The sequence below is a fragment of the Cynocephalus volans genome, chromosome Y (genome assembly GCF_027409185.1).
Source record: "Cynocephalus volans isolate mCynVol1 chromosome Y, mCynVol1.pri, whole genome shotgun sequence".
Classification (NCBI taxonomy): Eukaryota; Metazoa; Chordata; class Mammalia; order Dermoptera; family Cynocephalidae; genus Cynocephalus; species Cynocephalus volans.
Window position 1 is genome coordinate 1,959,916 of NC_084479.1, and position 21,118 is coordinate 1,981,033.

The following is a 21,118-nucleotide window of genomic DNA, read 5'->3' on the forward strand; positions in this document are numbered from 1 at the left end:
AGCTTAGCCTTGTTTTAATTGTTCATTCTAATTACCACAGAATCTGGGTAAAGTCTTTTAAGGTGATCCAGAATCTCTGCTCTCTTTTGCTGACGTCTTCCCTCATGGTTATCAATTCCAGCATTCTGCAATTCACTTCCAATGCGATCCAATTCTTCATTAACCTCAGACATCCTTGATTTTGTTTTTTCAATTTCTTCCACTAGGGTTTCCTCTTGCTGTTTCTTCTCTTTCAAGCAATCCCTACATGATAACAACAACAAATTACATAGCAAAAAGAAAAACCAAAATTTAGGAATTACCAGATACAAAGCACTCTTGTCTAGCATTGCAGGCGAATGGAGTAGTGCTCTATTAATATTTAAAAGATAAAAAAATATAATACAATGAACCTCACACCAAATGAGGGCAAAAACAATTCTGATCATTCTTTGTTGATCCAAAAGATACGTATTTCTGCACACTGAAACATAACGATAGATCACTATAACCAGAGCAATCCTCATCAGCTTAATAATAAGGAAATGCCAATTAAAAAGAAACCCTTAGTGGCAGAACACTTGGGTTGTATGAGGGGTCTTCAAAAAGCTCATGGAAAGATTCATATTATCTTTTAATTCTATTTTTCCATGAACTTCCTGAAGTACCCTTGCATTAGCTTTCATGACATAACCCACTACTTTTATTAAAAGTATCAATGCCAAAAGAAAGTTAAAAGTTTCACTACTATTATACATTTATATTTTCAAAAATCAAATATTTCATTTATTATGTAGTTAAGGATAATCTTTAACAATCTACAACGAAATAAAAAATGGAGGAAAAAACAGTGGAGGACTGAGAACTTTATAACAGTGGGAGCATTCATTTGATGTACAGAAATAACCAGACACTTGAGAGGTAAGAAAGCTGAGTGTCTTTTTACTCTACCTACATGCATGTCTTTGTATACTCCTCCAACTTCTCTATTCGTTTTTCATGATCTTCTATTTGTTCTTTTATTTGTTTTAGATTTCCCTGAAATAGGAAAGGAAACCTAAAATCAATTACAATTCCTAACAAATTAAATTACATGCCTAACACATACTAATGAAAGACTCCCGCAGTGGGTAGTCAGTCAGTTCAGGGAGACCCTCCCAAGGAACAGCGAGACCACGGCTTCGGATGCAAAAACAAGAGGTTTATTGAACACACAGGTACCCGGGCGACTCAGTCTTTCGAAAGACTGGCGCGCCGAGTAGAGCTCCTGGGTCCTTTTTATAGCAAAAAGCGCGGGTACAGAAGCGAGAAGCAAGGTAATTGGTTAGTTTAAATCAAGCCAGGGGTGAACTTCGGTCAAGTGGGAGTCCTTGAAACAGCTGAGGGGCACTCTTGAAACTTTAACTGACTTGTCTATTTCTGGGAACTATCCGCCCTTTGCCTCGGGCCGGGGCCCAGGTGCATAACCACAGATATCCTGTTTGACTCTGTTCCCCTTGTTTCTTAACTTGACTTTTTGGCTGTATTTTCCCTATACCCTTGTAAAAAGCACTTCCTTCATTCCCCCATTTCTCTTGTGGATCGCTCTAATCTTAGAGCGGAATTAAAAGTTATCTTCGCCATTTAAGGTTTGGTATTTTTGCCTAAGGACCAGAATCTTAACTGCACTTACCCTATCATTGATGAATTGGACTAGTCTATTGATGACGTAGGGCCCAAGGGTGAACAACAGAAGGAGGAGTAATAGGGGCCCGGCGATGGTTGACAGTAGGGTGGTCAACCAAGGGGAGTTATTTGATCTGGTTATAAGCATTTTCATAGTTTGAGTCAGGAGGCCTGACTCTTTTAGAGGCCGGTGCATCAATTTCTGGAATATCCCAAGCCTCGAGACCCGCCGCCAGGGCACATATATCAGGGGTAAGGGAGGGCCACCAAGTCCAAAGGGGGTGGACTTCTGTCTTGAACCAGACAACCTTTCCAGTTTGGGACAGTACCTGCCAGGTGAGGGTGTTGGGCTGGTTAGGGTTATTACTTGGTAGGCTTGCTCCGCCGCCGCCGAATGCGCAACTTAAGAGGATTATCAGTCCTCTCCAGCTCCCAGGATTCATCTGGTACGGAGGGTGGCGCAGGCTTGAGGTGAGAAGCATGTACCCAGGCTGCAATGCCATCAACTTTTACTGCGGTCGGGGTGGTCAGCAATACCAGATACGGGCCTTTCCACCGAGGCTCAAGGTTGCTGGGTCGATGGCGTCTGACCAGCACTTGGTCTCCGACCTGGAACGGATGAGGGATGGCCACGGCACCTGGCTCGTATACCTCCTTGATCTGGTCCCAGATCTGGGTTTTTACAACTTCTAAAGCCTTTAAGTGAGTAAATAAGACAGGAAGAAAGTTATCATCGGGACCCAGTGTTCCTCCCAACTCAAGTATGGGGGGGGGTCCCCCGTGGAGGATTTCATAAGGGGTCAGACCAAGCTGGCCAGGGGTATTCCTGGCTCTGAACAGCGCTAAGGGAAGGAGGGCCACCCAGTCTTTTCCACCGGTCTCTAAGGCCAATTTAGTTAAGGTCTCTTTGATGGTTCTATTCATTCTCTCTACTTGACCTGAGCTCTGGGGCCTATACGCACAATGTAATTTCCAATTTATTCCCAGTTGTGTGGCCAGTCCCTGGCTTACCTGAGCAACAAAGGCTGGGCCATTATCTGACCCGATCACCTTAGGGATCCCGAAACGGGGCAGGATTTCTTCTAGTATCTTTTTACATACAGTCAGGGCCGTTTCAGTTTTGGTAGGGAAAGCTTCTACCCATCCAGAGAAAGTATCTACAAATACTAGCAGATACCTGTTCCCATACCGGCCAGGCTTTACCTCTGTAAAGTCTACTTCCCAGTATACGCCGGGTCGATCTCCCCGTTGTCTTTTTCCGGTCTCTCGGTAGGTGGTAGTCGCATTAGTCATGGCACAAGCCGGACACCGATTGGCGACTTCTTGAACGGTGGACCGGAGATTCGGGATGGAGAGGCTGGTGCGGCTCGTTAGTTGAAGGAGCTTTTCTGGTCCTAAGTGTGTTAGCTGATGTAACCGCTAAATGAATTCTTTTCCCTGGTCAGGAGTGAGCTCTCTTGGCTTGGTCCTAGCTTGAGCAGGCTCGATTGGCTCTTGAAGCTTTATAGTTTCTGCTAGCACCCTGACCGACAGGGCGGCTTGTTTTGCAGCCTCGTCGGCCCTCCGGTTCCCGGCCGCCACAGGGTTATTTCCTCTCTGGTGGCCCGGGCAGTGGATAATGGCGACCTGCTTAGGGAGGTGAATGGCCTCTAGCAGAGCCAGAATTTCTTCTTTGTTTTTAATGTCTTTTCCAGCCGAAGTGAGCAGTCCCCTCTGTTTATATATTGCCCCATGAATGTGAGCAGTGGCAAAAGCATACCTGCTGTCCGTGTAGATGTTGATGTTTTTTCCTTCGGCTAGGCGTAATGCCTGCGTCAAGGCGATTAGCTCGGCCTTCTGGGCTGATGTCCCTTCTGGCAGGCTGCTTGCCCATACCGTCCGTTTGCCATCTACGATGGCGGCCCCTGCTCTCCGCTTACCTTCCACAATGAAGCTGCTACCGTCTGTATACCAGGCAGGCACTCCGGGCAATGGCTGGTCCTTCAGGTCCCGTCGAGTCCCAGCTTCTTCAGCAAGGATTTCTGAGCATTGGTGTACTGGGGTGGATTCTGACTCGACTGGTAGTAGGGTAGCTGGGTTCAGGACAGCAGGGGGCGCGAAAGATATCCTTTCGTTTAGCAGCAAACTCTGGTAATGAGTCATTCTGGCATTGGTCATCCACCGATTGGGGGGCTGCCGCACAATACTTTCGAGGCTGTGGGAAGCAATCACAGTCACATTTTGCCCCAAGGTTAACTTATCAGCGTCTTTGAGGAGGAGTGCCACTGCAGCAACCGCTTTTAGGCAGGTTGGCCACCCACTGGCCACTGGATCCAGTTTTTTTGATAGATAAGCTACTGGCCGTCGCCATGGTCCTAGGGTCTGAGTAAGCACTCCTCGGGCTACACCGGCTCTTTCATCTACGTATAGAGTAAATGGTTTGGTGAGGTCTGGGAGAGCCAAGGCGGGGGCAGACAGCAAGGCTTTTTTTATGTGGTCAAAAGCCTTTTGATGCTCCTCAGTCCAGGTAAAAGGAATGTTTTCCCTTGTCAGGGGGTACAAGGGTGCAGCCAGGGAAGCAAACCCAGGAATCCAGAGCCTGCAGAATCCGGCAGTACCCAGAAATTCGCGGACCTGCCTGGGGGTTGTGGGAGTAGGGATCTTCATAACTGTAGCTTTCCGGGCCGGGGTCAGCCATCTTTTTCCCTCCTTGAGCAGGTACCCCAAATAGGTGACCTCTTTCTGGCATAACTGGGCCTTTTTAGCTGATACCCGGTACCCCAACTTACTCAGTTCCTGCAAGAGCTTTTGTGTCCCTCTTTTGCAGCCTTCATATGTGGGAGCTGCCACTAGGAGGTCGTCCACATATTGGAGTAATATGACCTGGGGGTTGAGAGCCCTAAAAGGAGTTAAATCCCGGTGGAGGGCCTCGTCGAAGAGAGTGGGTGAGTTCTTGAACCCCTGTGGCAGCCGTGTCCAGGTCAGCTGACCAGCGTTACCTTTTTCTGGGTCTCTCCACTCGAACGCGAACAGTGGCTGGCTGTTGGGGTGTAGTTTGAGGCAAAAAAAGGCATCCTTGAGATCCAAGACTGAGTACCAAGTGTGACTAGGCGGAAGGGAACTCAGGAGGCTGTATGGATTTGGGACCGTGGGATGAATGTCTTGCACCCTTTTGTTAATTTCTCTCAAGTCTTGGACTGGCCGATAGTCATTGGTCCCTGGCTTTTTTACTGGTAGCAGAGGGGTGTTCCAGGGCGACTGGCAGGGCACTAAGACCCCTAGGTCTAAGAACCTTTGGATGTGGGGTCTGATGCCTTCCCGGGCTTCTTTAGTCATTGGATACTGTCGGACGGCCACCGGTGAGGCACCCGATTTCAGCTCTACTACTACTGGTGGGACGTTATTGGCCAGTCCCATACCTGTCTTTTCTGCCCATACGGTGGGAAAAAGTTGGAGCCAGGATGGGTCGATGGAGGGAGAGGCCGGCTTTTCATACAGCCGGTATTCTTCTTCTAGGTTTAGGACCAGGCACATGGTAGAGTGATCTCCCCATGTTACTTGTGGGCCCTCTGTAGAAAACTGGATTTGAGCTTTTAGTTTGGTCAGGATGTCCCGGCCCAACAGAGGAGTAGGGCACTCAGGTATGACCAAAAAGGAATGGGTCACTTGTTTATGTCCAACCTTTAAAAGTCTTTGTGTGGTCCAGGGGTAGACTTTGCTGCCGGTTGCTCCTACTACGACTGTCCGCCTGGACCCTACCTTCCCCATGGGTTGGGTCAGTACCGAATGTTCAGCCCCGGTATCGACCAGAAACTCGATGGGGGTCCCCTCCACTGTCAATGTTACCCTAGGTTCGGGGAGGGGGTCCGAACCTTGACTCCCCTAGTCGTCTAGGGATAGAACCTTGGCTTCTCTGATGTTCTTTTTCCGGGGACATTCTCTTGCCCAGTGACCCTTCTCTTTACAGTACGCGCATTGGTCTTTGTCTAGAGGGGGTCTTCCATCCCTAGGTGTTTTCTTTGCCCGGTTGCTCAGGTTCCCTGTCTGCCTATCTCTAGACCCTCTTTCACCTACCACTGCGGCCAAAATCCTAGTCAAGTTTTTTTCTTGGCGCCTATCGCGCCGTCTCTCTCTCTCTTCTGTCTCTCTTTTTTCTCTTTCTTGTTTTTCCTCTTCTGTCTCTCTCTTGTGGTACACCTTTTCTGCCTCTCTCACTAAATCTTGTAAGGAATAATCTTGGAGCCCCTCTAGCCTCTGCAACTTTTTCTTGATATCTGGGGCTGCCTGTCCGATGAAGGCCATTGCAACTGCCGCCTGCTGTCCCTCAGAAGAGGGGTCAAACGGAGTGTATCTCCTATATGCCTCCATCAGGCGTTCCAAGAAAACCGAGGGGGGTTCTACCGGTCCCTGCAAGACCTCTCTTACCTTAGCCAAATTGGTGGGGCGCCGGGCTGCCCCTTTGAGACCTGCCACTAGAGTCCGGCGGTAGACCAGAAGACGCTCCCTACCTTCGGCCGTGTTGTAATCCCATTGAGGTCGATTGAGGGGGAAGGCCTCATTAATGAGGTTCTCGAGTTGTGTAGGGGCCCCGTTGTCCCCGAGAACGTTCTTGCGGGCCTCCAGAAGAATCCTTTCTCGCTCTTCAGTGGTGAAGAGGATCTGGAGTAGCTGTTGGCAATCGTCCCAAGTGGGCTGGTGAGAGAACATAAGGGACTCAAGAAGTCCCGTGAGTCCTGCTGGTTTTTCAGAAAAAGACGGGTGGTTAGACTTCCAATTGTAAAGATCTGCTGAGGAAAAAGGCCAATACTGTAGAGGGACCAAGCCATTAGGCTCAGCTGGGGGCCCTATGGCTCGGAGGGGCAAAGCTACGGTGGAGTCAGGACCGGAGCCGTCTCTCGGACTGCGAGGTTGGCGGCTCCTAGTCCCCGCAGCCGGTCCCTCAGGGCTAGGATCACCGGGCGCTCGGCCTGGTGCCGATCTGTTTCCCTGAGGGGCCAGAGGGGGCAGCGGAGCCGCCGGGTAAGGTGGGGTTTCAGAGAGAGAAAATAGGTCATCTGGTGTCGGGAGGACGGGGGGTTGGGGAGGGGCGGAAGGCTTCCTTGTAGGTGGCCTTTGAGTATTTTCTGATCCCGAAACAACAGCGACTTTGCTGGAGGGTGGCACCCAGGGAGGGGGATTCTGGGCGAGGTCTTGCCATACCACGACACAGGCAACCTGGTCCGGGTGTCCTCCGGTCTCCTGAAAAACAATCTTTTTAACTGCAAAAATGACAGTAAGATCAAAGGTTCCCTCTGGCGGCCAACCTACGCCGAATGTGGGCCACTCAGACGAACAGAAAGTCTGCCATTTTCCTTTTTTGATCTCCATGGACAGATTGTGAGCCCTGGCTTTGACATCTTTCCAATGATCTAGAGTAAGGGAGAGGGGCGTAAGGGCACTTTGCCCCATCTCGAAAATTTCCAATAGGGGAACGACGACGCAAAGACCTATCACAACTAAGACAAAAAGAAACCAGAAACGGCGACGAGACCGAGTGCCGTAGAAATAGAAGAAAGAGTCCGATGGCAGAGCGCGCCTCCCGAGACGCGGTGAGACCAAAACACAATAATCCTCTGCCAAGGGGTCCACCAGGCGTCCCTGGTCCTCCCCTGATCCTGGGACGTCTCCCAGGATTGCCGGGTGGCGAGCCCCCGAACACGTCTGTTCGCTACCCGCACTTCGCTCCCAGAGCGACTAACCCGGAACAAACTGAAACCAAAATGCGCGCGCTCAGAAAAGACAGTCAGAGTCACAGGATTAGACACAGAAACGAGACACAGAGCAGTCGCTGGCCAGCTTACCTCCCGCAGGTGGGTCGGTGGTCCCTGGGTGGGGGTCTCCGATCCCGGACGAGCCCCCAAATGAAAGACTCCCGCAGTGGGTAGTCAGTCAGTTCAGGGAGACCCTCCCAAGGAACAGCGAGACCACGGCTTCGGATGCAAAAACAAGAGGTTTATTGAACACACAGGTACCCGGGCGACTCAGTCTTTCGAAAGACTGGCGCGCCGAGTAGAGCTCCTGGGTCCTTTTTATAGCAAAAAGCGCGGGTACAGAAGCGAGAAGCAAGGTAATTGGTTAGTTTAAATCAAGCCAGGGGTGAACTTCGGTCAAGTGGGAGTCCTTGAAACAGCTGAGGGGCACTCTTGAAACTTTAACTGACTTGTCTATTTCTGGGAACTATCCGCCCTTTGCCTCGGGCCGGGGCCCAGGTGCATAACCACAGATATCCTGTTTGACTCTGTTCCCCTTGTTTCTTAACTTGACTTTTTGGCTGTATTTTCCCTATACCCTTGTAAAAAGCACTTCCTTCACTATAACATTGTGAGCTGTTGTAAATTTGAAATACATCAAATATAACTATATGAAAATATTTATGAGAGCAAATTTTAATTCTGAAAGGGCAGTCTGGTATAGAGCTTTGAAGTTGCACAGATCAGGGTTCAAATCTTGACTCCACCATTTGCTAGACATTTGATCTCCAGCTATTTCACTCAGGTAGCTTCAAAGTCCAAGAGGATTATTTTCAAACATCTAACACAGTTTTTATCTGTCCCTCAAACTAATTCATTCAATAAATATTTATTCACTGGCTACCACGTGGTAGGACCTAGAGATACGGTAATGAACAGGATAGAGTCCTTGTCTTCAAGGAGTAAAGTCTGGTGGGAGAGAGACATATAAGTAATTGTAGTAGAGTGGTTTAATGTTAATATCATATAGGAACTTACAGGGCAACTTACAGGCTTTTGGGGAAAGGACTTCACAAATGTCCTGCTCTATTCATTTTATCATTAAATCCCATATGCAGTAACCTCCAATTGGTTTCATGTCTTTAACCATTCCCACATCTAATTCATCCTGCATACTTTAACAAGATTGATCTGTCTTACTCCATTACTAAATGATTTAAAACCAGGAGTGCATGAAAGTAAAAACACAATTCTTTTTCAGTATATCACCAGGAAAGAAAATACCACAGTTTTCAAGTGGAAAAGGACAAGAGTATTCCAACATAATTATCCTGTTTTACTCACTTATCACACAAATTTACTGAACAAACCTCTACTATGCAAGGTGCCAGAGTTATAAAAATGAGCAAGACAGTTCTTTTTCTGAAGGAACTCACACATGTTGAAATTAGAGTTCCCATACTGAAATTCTATTATCTCACTTAAGAATTCCATTCAGAGAGGGAAAAACAAGAGTAATGATGAGTACCAAGTTCAGCCAGTTGGGAACAGGTACTTCTGTGCCTTTACTCTGGCCACTCCCAGAGCCTTTGTCATGCTAGATGGTCACTACTTTAACATGCCAAGTGGGTCTTCTTAGGGGACACCACCTAGGTGCCTCGAACAAATTTCAGATGTGCCTTAGGCTGAAGAGTAGGATTTACTGGAGAAAAATGTAAAAGACCAGGGTCAAAAAGAGAAGAGAAGGCGTGGGTCCCATTTACTCTCACCATCCCACAGGGAGGTGTGTCAGGACCTGGGTGCTCTGCTGGACGCATAATGTGGGATAATCAGACTACCCTGGTACTAGGCATTCTGGATTTGAGATGCTGGCTGATGATGCTAGTTGTCTGGGAAAACCAACTATTGCCCAGCACCAGAGATCTTGCTACCTGTGAAAAGTTACAGACCCTCCTAATTGTGAAGGGAGTCACTGGTCCTGTGGGAACTCAGTTTAGGTACAGCTCTTCTCCATCTCTCTCCACCCTGACATGTTATTTCTTTTTTATATTCAGAAGGCAACATCAGTTCAACCAACACTCATTGACATCTACTAAGTGCAAGGTTTACAATGGACATGATTATGAATCCCGCCTTTGAGAAGCTTCCGATCTAGTAGGGCTGTACCAATCAATTGTAAATTCTGTGCTATCTGATAAAAACCCTTAGACATATACAGGTTAAGAACAATGGATACTTATTATATGAGGAAGAAATTATTTTTGGCTCTTTTTTGGAAGTGGGGTGGAGAGAAAATGAGGGCAAGGGAAGGCTTTGTGGTATAGGTAACTATATAACTTAACATTTAAAGATGAATAGGTTACTCCAGAAAGAAATTAACATGCACAAAGGCAAAAATGTGAAATATGTATTTTTAGAAATCTGTGTATACTTTTATAATGTGATACAAATTATAAAATTATACAAATGTTTTAAAAATATTTCCTGCTATGTTACTATCTTTGTTTTCCTCCTGGCACAAACTGCCATCTCTTCTACTCACAGGACTATCATATACAGCACCTTCCATGTTTGTATTTTCATCTGCCAAATCACAAAGACTAAAATGAGATGGTGTACTATAAGGGTGAAGGAGATTCATTCTGAAGACAAAGTGTCTGGAATTAAATCCCAGTTCTTCCACTTATGACCTTAGTCAAGTTAGCTTAACCATTTTGTGCTTTGATCCCCTCCATCTGTAAAATACAGTAATCCAACAAATATTTATTGACTATCATCTGTGGAAAAAGAACTATCGTAGGTGCTTGGGATGCATCAGTGAATAAAACAAATATCCCTGCTCTCGCAGAGTTTACATTGTAGAGGAGGAAGGCAGACAAATATATTTTAACTACAAAAGATCACCTAAATAATACTAAGCAGTATAACAGGTAATCCAGAAATTTTTTAATTGCTTATGTTTGATGTAAATCCATTTATATATTTAAACATTAGTACAAAAAGGGAATAAAATGTCACTGAGGATAATCCCAAATCATCACTGCACAAACTGAGGTACCTGAACTTCACCAAGCCTCCTCTTTTCAAATGCCAGTCTTTCTTCTTCCGCCTTCTGTTCCCACTGCAGTTTTTTCAGTTGTTGGGTCATTATAGCTACTTTCTTTCTTACTTGATCCTTAAGTTCTTTATAACGATCCACCTGTATAAATAGCATTGAAACATCGTTAACTCACTTAAAGAAACATGACAAGAAATGCTTTATATTAGCAGATAATTAATCTTATCAAAAGATTGTTTTATATACATTGGATCATATTGGCCATCTTATCCAGGTAAAATAATATGACCATAATATAAAACCCTCTTTATTTAAAACTTTATATAGAGCAACAAGGTATTCAAAACAAATCCTACAATAATATTTCTGTCAGAAAATCTTAAAAGAGAAAGGGGAATCTAGAGAAAATGATATATTTCTTTCTTACTTATATAGTCACTATTATTTTGGTACATATAGTGTGATGTAAGATTATTATAAAATGAACAACGAGATAAATGACAAAAATTTAGTTGAGAAAATATCTGGAACTCTCAATTACGTATACTTGGATATCTACTCTTGATTTATTATAATTAAATCCCATATACTAAGTTGGATATTAATTTATCACTGAACATTTTAAATCACCTTAAGTAATAAGTTTCCCTCCTGTCAATGAAATGATGTCTCTTCAAAACCGCATACAATCTGACCTTTAAGTTTTTATATGAGAGAAAAAAATAACTACCTTAAAAATAACTTAATTACCTAACTTCTATACTACAAAATGACATCATGTAACCTTGTTGAAGTATTTTCTAGGACTTTAACTCATAAGTGTAATAATGCCATCTAATCTTATAAAAAATAACTTAGTCTGAAGAATAAATTCTGTGTATAGGCTGAAAAATTTAAATCCCCATAATTTACATTCTGAGGATAATCTCTTAAAATATCAGACAGAGAGAACATGCTTTAAATGTTATATAATTGAAAGGAGAAGTTGAAACAATAGATAGAAAAGATTTCCCAGATGTTGACTTTTTCACCTGACTGGCTTCCAGTTCTACGTCTCGACCTTTTTGTATGATTTCTTCCTCAATCTGCTTTTCAAAACTTCTCCATGCACCATCTAAATCAACCAGCTCTGTCTCCAGGGCTCTTATGTTATCTTCCTGTTTAGAACATTGTTTTTCACTGTCCTTTATTGATTTCTTAGCCAGATCTAATTTTTTGAGGTGGTAAGAAGTGTTTTCTTTGGCTTTAATGTACTGAGGCCTCTTCTGATTTAAAAGTGCTTTAAGAGATCTAAAAAGAAAAAAAAAGTTTGATTTAAAGGAAATTAATTTTTTTTTAACATATAAAGGGAAGAAGTCCTTTTGACTAAATCACATTAAAAAATAAATTCTAAAAATTAACTTTCAGACTATAAGCAGATTAGTGGCTGCCAGAAGTTGGGCAAGGTCAGGTAGAGGGATAAACAGATGAAGCATGGGGCACTTTTTAAGAGTGGTTAAAGTACTCTGTATGATATTGTGATGACAGACACATGACACTATGAATTTATCAAAACCTATGGAACTTGACAGCACCAAGGGTGAACCTTAATGTAAGCAAATTTTTTAAAAAATCACTTAGAGAGATCCTAGATGGAACAGAATGTGACAAAAGAATTACAAATGTATAAACAACCTTACTGAGGGGTTGTACTCCAGTTATAAAGTTGCTTCCCACGGAGGTATGGGTGAACAATTCTGATACAGCTATACATGATTACTGGAATAATGCAAATGGATGACAGATTGTGGAAGCCAGGTTTTTCGCTGTTGAAATGGGAGTTTATAAATAAGAAAGAGAAGGCTAGATTGATCCATGTGGTAACGGATTAAAATTGAGAGACAATACGAACGCATGTTTAGTTCAATAAAGATACAGATAGTTATATATGGAAATATTTATAGATATGTATATTTACAAGACTTAGTATACACACACCTATTTCTTAGTTCTGTCAGCTGAGAAAGCCTAGAAGCAAAGACATCCAGTAGGAAAGAGCACACCTAGCACCCAGATGTTTAGTTCCTAATACCAATAAAAGGACCAGAACTCCTTGAAGAAATTACTGACTCCTGGGCGAGCTCATATAGACTAGAGCAGGCTAATCCCAGGACTGGCCCACATAAAATGAGCCTTGAACATCTGGTAGTGCCAAAAAAGTAAGGAATTGCTCCAAAACCAAAATCACAATGATGGGGATATGTCAAAGGCACATGGGAGCCAACTCAGAGTTCTCAATAATCTAAACTGCAGTAATCTAAGCAACAAAATAAGCAATGTAGTATTAGATTATAACCCCAAATATCCATAAATCCATACTGATAGGAATAAATAATTGAATAAACAAATAAGAGGCAAATCTCCTGTGTAGACGAAGTCTAAATAAATTATGTAGATGCTCTGCCCTCGAGAGGTAGAACGTACCTCCCCATCCTTAAGGGTGGACTATGCCTAGTGACTTCCTTCCAAAGACTATAGCATGAAAAGGGGGAAAATAAAAAATAACTTTGTAACGGAGAAACCTGACAAAGTCAGGTGATCCAGGTCAACAGGAACAGTGATATCATGTTGATATTATTAAATAATATAGAATATGATATATCCTGTAACATCTATAAGATGTTGACATTCTGATGCCATATGATGAGAATGGCATTTTATTTCTGTGGTCTTCCTCCCCAAAACTCACAACCCCAGTCTAATTATAAGAAAATTATCAGACAAATCCCAATTGAGAGACATTCTACAAAAAACCTGACCAATGCTCAAAACTGTCAAACTCATCAAAAACAAGAAAAGTCTGAGAAACTGTCATAGCTTCAGAGAGAATCTGAAGGAAACAGACAACTAAATATAATATAGTATTCTGGATCAGAAAAAGGACATTAGGCAAAAACTAAGGAGATATGAATAAAGTATGAACTTAAGTTAATAACAATGTGTCAATACTGCTTTATTAATTCTGACAAATATATCACACTAAGATGTTAATAACAGGAGAGACAGTGAGGGGAACATAGGAACTCTGTACTATCTTTATAATTTTTCTGTATATTTAAAAGTATTCCAAAGTAAAAAGCTTATTTTAAAAAGTCAACTTTCAAAGTGTCATTTATTTTTTATTTTCTATCAATCTACGTAAAACCCAATTATTACTACCTATTTTTAAAAACTCACTTTAATTCTTTTTCTGTCTGTGGTAGTTGTCTGGTTAGCATTCCACGTTCCTTTTTCTTGGCTTTAACTATGTTTTCATGATGAGAAAGAGACTCTTTTGTAACACCCAAATCCCTATTCACACGCTCTAACTCAGAGTTCAGAAAACGAATTTTCTTCTCATTATGATATAATTGGAAAAGCTGTACTTGTATCTTGTTTATTTTCAGTTCTTCAAGGAGACTCTGGTAACGTTCTGCCTATAAAACAGTACAATTCAACAGTAGTAAAAAGTGAGTATATTTAAGCTGACCTTTCATAAACCCAACTACTGCACCAACAAATCATCTCTAATAAATTTTCATGTATGTCACTAAGAAACAATATTCTTGCCAAAAGTAGCATTATTTAGGGAAGGTTTCTAAATACACTTCTAAATTAAACCAGTGAACCATTAATTTTTTATTTATGCACTCAGTTGTGTGGTGGTAAGAACAATGGAGTGGCACTAACCTGGGTCCTAATCTCATTTCTGTCTTGAGGAGTTGGGCAAGTTCATTAACATTCCTGGCATCAGCCTCCTCATTTGTAAACTGATGGAAGAGCATTCTGTGACTTATAAGGTCCTTAGCAACTTTAAATTCAATGATTCCACGTAAAATTCCTGCTACAGGAAGTAATTTTCCTACTGATAGAACTAACAGGACAATTACAGTTCTTAATCACAGGTGAAAAGGAAGAATTTCCTTAACATTTGTGCTATTAGTAAAGAAATAAAGGAATGAACTTCCTCAAGGAGAGCTCCTAATCAAGGAAGTATTCCAAGCAAAAAGTAAATGGTCATCTTCCAGGATGCTGTAAAAAATTAGGAAGTTGGACTATTCTAATTGTCCTTATAATGTTTCAAGTTCTATAATTTTGTAAGTTATTTTACTATACTGTGAATATTACAGTCTGACTTTCACTGCTGCCACCCCTTTTTACTGACAAAATGAAGGACATGTATACACATTAAAAAATATGAAGAAACAGAGATTTTCCACACTGTAGTGGATTGCACTGTGTCCTCCCCAAACTCACTGAAGCTTGAACTGTATTCCTCAACTTTTATGTATTAGAAACTTAGCCCCACTGTGACTGTTAAGAGGGTGGGAAATCCTGTTATGGTAAATGAAAGGTAGAGCCTTGAAGAGGTGATTGGATTGTAGGACCAGTGCAGTAGTAAAAATGGTGGTGAGGGGTGTGGTTCTGAGGGCTTTAGAAGAAGAGGAGAGTCTGTCTCTCTCTGCATTCTCTTGCTTCCTCTCACCATGTGATCTGCTTGTCCCCGCCAGCTGCCTGCAGCTGTCCACCACGAGTAGAAGCAGCCTGAGGCCTACACCAGATGCAGTTGTCCCAGAATCATAAGCAAATAAACCTCCGTTCTTTATAAATTACCCAGTCTCAGGTATTCTGTTATAGCAACAAACACAAAACGGACTAATACAACCACTAATAAGAAAGACGTCGACTTTTCATTTATTTCTTTAAATATTTATTGAGTATCTACTATGTGCTAGGCCCTGTTCTATGTGCTGCCAGGAATATAGTGAAGAACAAGACAGACTGTGCTCTTGTAAAGTTTATATTCCAGTTATTTGAATAGGGCGGGGTGGAGGAAGAAGAATCAGAGAATAAACAAACAAACACATAATAAGCAAGATCATTTTGTACGGCAATATATGTTACAAAAGAAACAATACAGGGTGATGTACAAGAGGGTATGCTAATTTAGATCGGGGCAGGGGATGGGGACGGTGGACAGCAAATGCCTGCTTGAGAAAAGAAAAAGGCTTTTTTATAAAGATTTGTATGAGAGTACCAGCCATGCAAAAATCAGGCATACAGCTTATCTAGGCAGAGGAAATAGCAAAAGCTCCAGGATAAAAGGGAGCTTAGAGTATTCAACATATAACAAAGGTCAACAGGGTAGCAAAATAGAGGAAGTTAGGCTTGAGAGGTGAACAGGGACCAGATCAGTAGGCAGGATAGGAGATTAGATTCTCAGTGCAGTGGGAAGCACTACACTGGAAGGTTTTATGCAAGGGAAAGACAGGATCTGATTTGCATTTGAAAAAGATGACTCTAAATGCAAACAATTACCAACCATTGACAAAGCACACTATATATACAGAACCTCAAAAAGTTCATGGAAAAATGGAACTAAAAGATAATACAAATCTTTCCATGAACTTCATGAAGACCCCTCATACTAGGCATTGTGAAGGGTACTGAGCAATACCACAGCATTTGTAAACTGCAGCCATGGGTCCCCAAGACCCTTTTAGAGAGTCCCTGAAGACAAAATATTTTCATAATAATACTAAGACATCATTTGCCTTTTTCAGTGTGTTGACATTTGCACTGATGGTGTAAAAGCCATTGGTGGGTAAAACTGCTAGGCCTTAGCACAAAAAGATTTAATGCTAAGTATTTATGAGAAGTTAGCTGTCTTCTATTAAGCCAGACATTAAGGAGACCATGAAAATGCAAAACAATGTTGCCCTTCTAATTAATTTGTTTGGAAAATGTAGTTATTTTTCATAAGAATGTTATTTATGTTAACATGTAATGAGTTTATTATTGGTATTTTTTACATGGACCATTAAATCTATTTTTAAAATTTCTAGTTTTGATTTCAAATACAGTAAGTATTGGTAAATAAAATCCACATGTACAAAAACTCTTTGTGGTCCTCAATAGTTTTTAAGTGTGTAAGGGGGTCAAGATCCAAAAGTTTGAGAGCCTCTGCTACATAAGATATAAACCTATCAAGCGTGTTTTTAGTCAAGAAAATCAGATACTTTGGTAGTTCAGGCTGTCCTGCCTATTTGGGATTAAGAACCCAAATACCCAAATAGTGAAAGATACATCAAAAAGTTTATCTTTACTGAATATTGGGCTTTATTTTTCTTATATTATTAAGGAAATCTTTTAGTAATTCCAAGCCAATACCTAGCAATTCTAATAGAAAGTTTTTGTATCTAACACTTACTTGGTTACACATTCATGCATACCTTACCTCTTCTTGCTCTAATTTTGCTTGTTTGCGCTCTGCAGCTAAGTTTTTTTTCTTGTTAAAATTAAACCGTGCATCCTCTTCAGCTTTTTGTAACTTTCTTTTCTTTTCCTCATATTCTTGTATCAGTTCTCCTGAGCCGCTGATTTCCTCAAAAAACTGGGTTATTTCTTTGGGTTTTTTCATTGCAATCGACTCTACAGTTCCCTTTTTAAAAAGTAAAGCACACGAATATATAAAATAGAGTGATGTATTTTCAGAACTATGAATCCCATGAACTACTACAGCTACTTACCTGAAAAACTAGGCAGTTTCGTGCTTTGACAATTATGCCTATCTTCTCCAACTCTGCTTTGTAAGCAGAACGACTCACAGGATTATCATCAAAATGAAATTCTGAGCATCCTCCTAACACATAGATGTAAATAGGAAACATAAATATCAGACATATCTCCACAACCAATGAAGTTTAATAAAATTATTTTTGTTACTGAAATGGCCAGGTATGCAATAATATAATCATATACATGTTAATAATTGCATTTAATCAGCCAACAAATATTGAGTGTCTATTATGAGGATACTTCAGAAAGTTCGTGGAAAAACAGAATTGAAAGATAATACAAATCTTTCTATAAACTTTTTGCAGGACCCTCGTATATGCCAAGGACTATCCTACAGCAGCGAACAAAACAGATAAAAATTTCTGATCTCAAGGAACTTATATCCTAGTCAGGAAGACAAACAAAAATAAGATATGCAAGTAAAATAAATAGTATGTGAGAAAGTCGTAAGTGCTAAGGAGTAAAAATGAGCTGGGAAGGTAGAATGGAAGTTTTTGTGTAGGGGGAATAGGCTTTGCAATTTTAAATAGGGTGGGCAAAGGAATCCTTACTGAGATGGAAACGTTTGAGTTAAAAATCTAAAGAAAGTGAGAAAACTAGCCAATGAATATAGCTGGGTGATAAAGTGGTGAGATATTTAAATTATACATTAAGGTACAAGTATATAATAAGTACTTCTAAAATCATCTATGATTGAATTTGGAGGAGGTTAATAAGACAGCATTAATACATTAGAAATGTTCTGGTGGACACTGAATAGTAACAACAAAACAAAAACAAAAACACCTATTTATAGAGGCTCTGTGAAATCCTAGCACAGGATTAAAAAAAATATATAAGCAACTCTAAATCTTGTTTATTCAGACAACACAGAGACTTCATGAATAAGTCACAAAATACAAATTCAAACATTTCACTCAAGTTGCTTTTCAAGGTAAGAAAAACTGTCTATACAAGCCAAAAGTATGCATGTAATTAGTTCATCATATGAAAACCAGATAAACATAAAGAACCTCAGGAAGAACTTTTATAACTTCTCTGTCTTTGAAGGAGGCTCCTTATATCTTAACCAAATATCCAGATATAAAAATGCTATTTGACAGTAGGGGGATTTGAACAAATACCATGGTACTTCTAAAAGGTTGCAGAAAGATTCTGAAGTACCCTTGTTATGTCTGCTTAAGGAAGAGTCTTAGTGGAGAATCAAATACGTTCTGTTACTTGCCTCTGAGATTTTCTATTGAAGAGGACAAAAAAAACCCTTCTAGTTCACTATGCCAGTGGAATAACAGTAATCACCCTTCAAAGAAGGTAAAAATGGGCAACCTGACTTAATCTTAAAAAATCAAATGACATAAGCAAAAATCTACAAAAAATACCTCGGATAATCCTTGAAAATGTTTTCTCTTCTCCGCTTTCCTCCACATACACAATTTTTACACTTGCAGAAGAAGAAACAGGTTTTCCAATATGTGCTCCATGAATAAGTTCTTGAATATTTTTCACTCTTAAATTAGCTGTTTTCTCTCCCATTACAAAGCTAAGTGCATCCATTATATTAGATTTTCCTTGGGAAGGAAAGAGAGAAAAATTCATTCATTCTTAACAATAATAAGCCTTGACCAGAGCTGAAGAAATCAGGACACGACTGGAAATGAAATACAGCCAATACACATGTCTAAATAGTTCTGTCTTGTCAATGTTCAAAATGCATCTGACCGAAAATTTTCACTTAGATTACTTGTTTCTTCTATGCAGCTATGGTAGATAGCTAAATTAAGAGGTCTAAATTTAAGGATCTAAATCCCAGCTCTTTGCCATTGTTAGGTATTACACCACGGATAATCATTTAATGTCTCTGAATTTTCAGTTATCCTTATTTTATAAATATGGAAACTATCACCTAAAGCATCAGTGCAGCACTAAGCCCTCACATACTGAAAAAAAAGTAAGGCTAACTAAATCCAGGGTCTTCCCAACGGCTAAACTAAGGTTGCTAGAATATTTATGATTGATATGAGATCGTGCTACGGAAAGTTATACAGCAAGCCTGAGACTGCTATCCTTTGAAAGTCCTACTTACAATGCTGGCTGGCATCTGAAGACTGGGATTTGGATTTGGGGAGGGTTTCTACCATCCCCTGATCAGAATGGCTCATTGTGCCTAAAATGTTTGTGCAAACAATATGATTTATGCTAACACCTGCTTTCTTTCTAGGAGTCTGGAATTTTGGTATGTGCTAGGCAGAGAGGACCTGTGTGACCATCTCCCTGTAAAAACTGAGTCTTTAGTGAGGTTCTTTAGCAGGAAACATTTCACACCTGTAAACTTGTTACTGGATGACTTAAGTACTAGATGACTTCAGTGGATGAGGACTCAGAATCTTACACCTAGTTTCCTCAGACTTTACCCCGCCTGCCTTTTCTCTTTGCTGGGTTTGCTTTGTATCTTTTCACTGTAATAAACAGTCCTGAGTATAACAATGTGCTGAATCCTATTAGTCCTCCCAGCCAATCACTGAACCTGGGGTGGGGGGGTAGTCTTGGGGATTCCCCACCCTAACGGTTAAATTTGTTTTCCAAACATGAGGCCGTAATTTCCTCTAAGACAATTCCCAAGGTGCAATATCGATGAAGCTACTACCATCTGTATTTATTTTTTCCTTTTTCACATTCCTTCCCGCACATCCACCAACAATTTAAAATTTCAACGACAGAAGGAAGAAAGTAACATGAACAAAGAGAAAGGTATATCGTCAGCCACTAGAAATATGGCTTAGTTTTAGAGATTTAGGATCTTTCTAAAAAGAACAAGTAGTTAACATACTGCAAATTTATTTAGCTAAGTCTCAGTTAACCAATAGGTATAAAATGTGGCTTTTTTGGAACTATTGTAAGACAGTGCATGTACGACAAAATGAACATTCATGGAATTGAATTACTAAGTCTGACAGTAACAGAGCTAAAAAGAAACTTTTTGTTCAATCCTTACTTAAAATCTGCCTAAAATACTTCCCCACCCAAATTCACTCATTCAATTAATATTGTCCCTCACTGAAGAAGGTTATATTCTGTCAAGAGTCAGAGAGTAAACAAAAAAGACAATTTACATGTTGTAATAAGTATAAGAGATAAACTGGGTGAGGAAATAGAGAGTAAGAGAGGCAACTTCAGATAGGGTGGACAGAAAACATTTATGAAGTGCATACCTGCAGCTAGTGTTAGCTTAACAATCATGTCAAAAAAATGAACAAATCAAGTTAGGTCTTATAATGACCAGACTGGGGACGTCTACTGTAAATAATTTAGAACCAACATTGGGAAAATGATTCTGAAAGAGTTATCTCTTAGGCTATCATCACTTGCTAAAGATGGATCAAGTATTCAAAGATATAAAAATTACACTATTATTCTCTAAGTCCCTTTTCATTTCAACTCTACATAACTCTCCCACTCCTCTGCTTCTTTACCACCCTTCTACTAGTTCAAGTCCTCCTTACTTTGTTTTTTCTTTTTCTTTTTCTTTTTCTTTTTCTTTGTGGCCGGTAAGGGGATCGCGACCCTTGGCTTGGTGTTGCCCACACCGCGCTCAGTCAGTGAGCGGGCCGGCCATCCCTATATAGAATCAGAACCAGCGGCAGAAGCGCCGCTGAGCTCCCAGCGCCGCACTCTCCCGAGTGAGCCACAAGGTCGGCCCAAGTCCTCCTTACTTTTAAGAAACTCCTTATCTGTACTCTTCAACTTTCAATCTCTTGTCCCCTCAAATTTATTCATTCATTCTACAAACATTTTCTGAACACCTGTTTATCAGGCACTTTGCTAAGAACTGGGCTAAAAATACAAACATGTAGGGAGATCCAATCAAGATGGCGGAATAAAGTCTGCAGCGTCACTCTCTCCCACAAATCAACTAAATTTACACCTATAAAAATGTAACATCAGCCAAGCTGGGGCCGCTGGACCTCAGGGGAAGAGGAGGAGAAACCTACGGAGTTCCTGAAGGCGGGAGAAACTACAATGAGAGAAAGAAAAAGCTGCTCTGAGCATTTCAGACCGCGGCTGCTTTAAGGCCAGAGCTGCTGAGTGCATGGAGCAGCTGTGCCCTTCAGAT

The 21,118-nt window shown here is 41.2% G+C and overlaps 1 protein-coding gene across 1 annotated transcript in view; it reads right to left on the reverse strand.

The window, feature by feature from the left end:
- Window positions 1–21,118, reverse strand: part of LOC134368952 (structural maintenance of chromosomes protein 1B-like) — an 80,308-nt gene that overhangs the window by 51,909 nt on the left and 7,281 nt on the right. The window contains exons 2-9 of the mRNA XM_063085190.1: window positions 18,387–18,575; window positions 16,959–17,071; window positions 16,667–16,870; window positions 13,627–13,865; window positions 11,442–11,700; window positions 10,411–10,551; window positions 935–1,017; window positions 36–243 (exon numbers count right to left, since the gene is read on the reverse strand). Of these exons, the coding sequence (XP_062941260.1) occupies window positions 36–243; window positions 935–1,017; window positions 10,411–10,551; window positions 11,442–11,700; window positions 13,627–13,865; window positions 16,667–16,870; window positions 16,959–17,071; window positions 18,387–18,575 (1,436 nt within the window). The remainder of the gene's footprint in view (window positions 1–35; window positions 244–934; window positions 1,018–10,410; window positions 10,552–11,441; window positions 11,701–13,626; window positions 13,866–16,666; window positions 16,871–16,958; window positions 17,072–18,386; window positions 18,576–21,118) is intronic.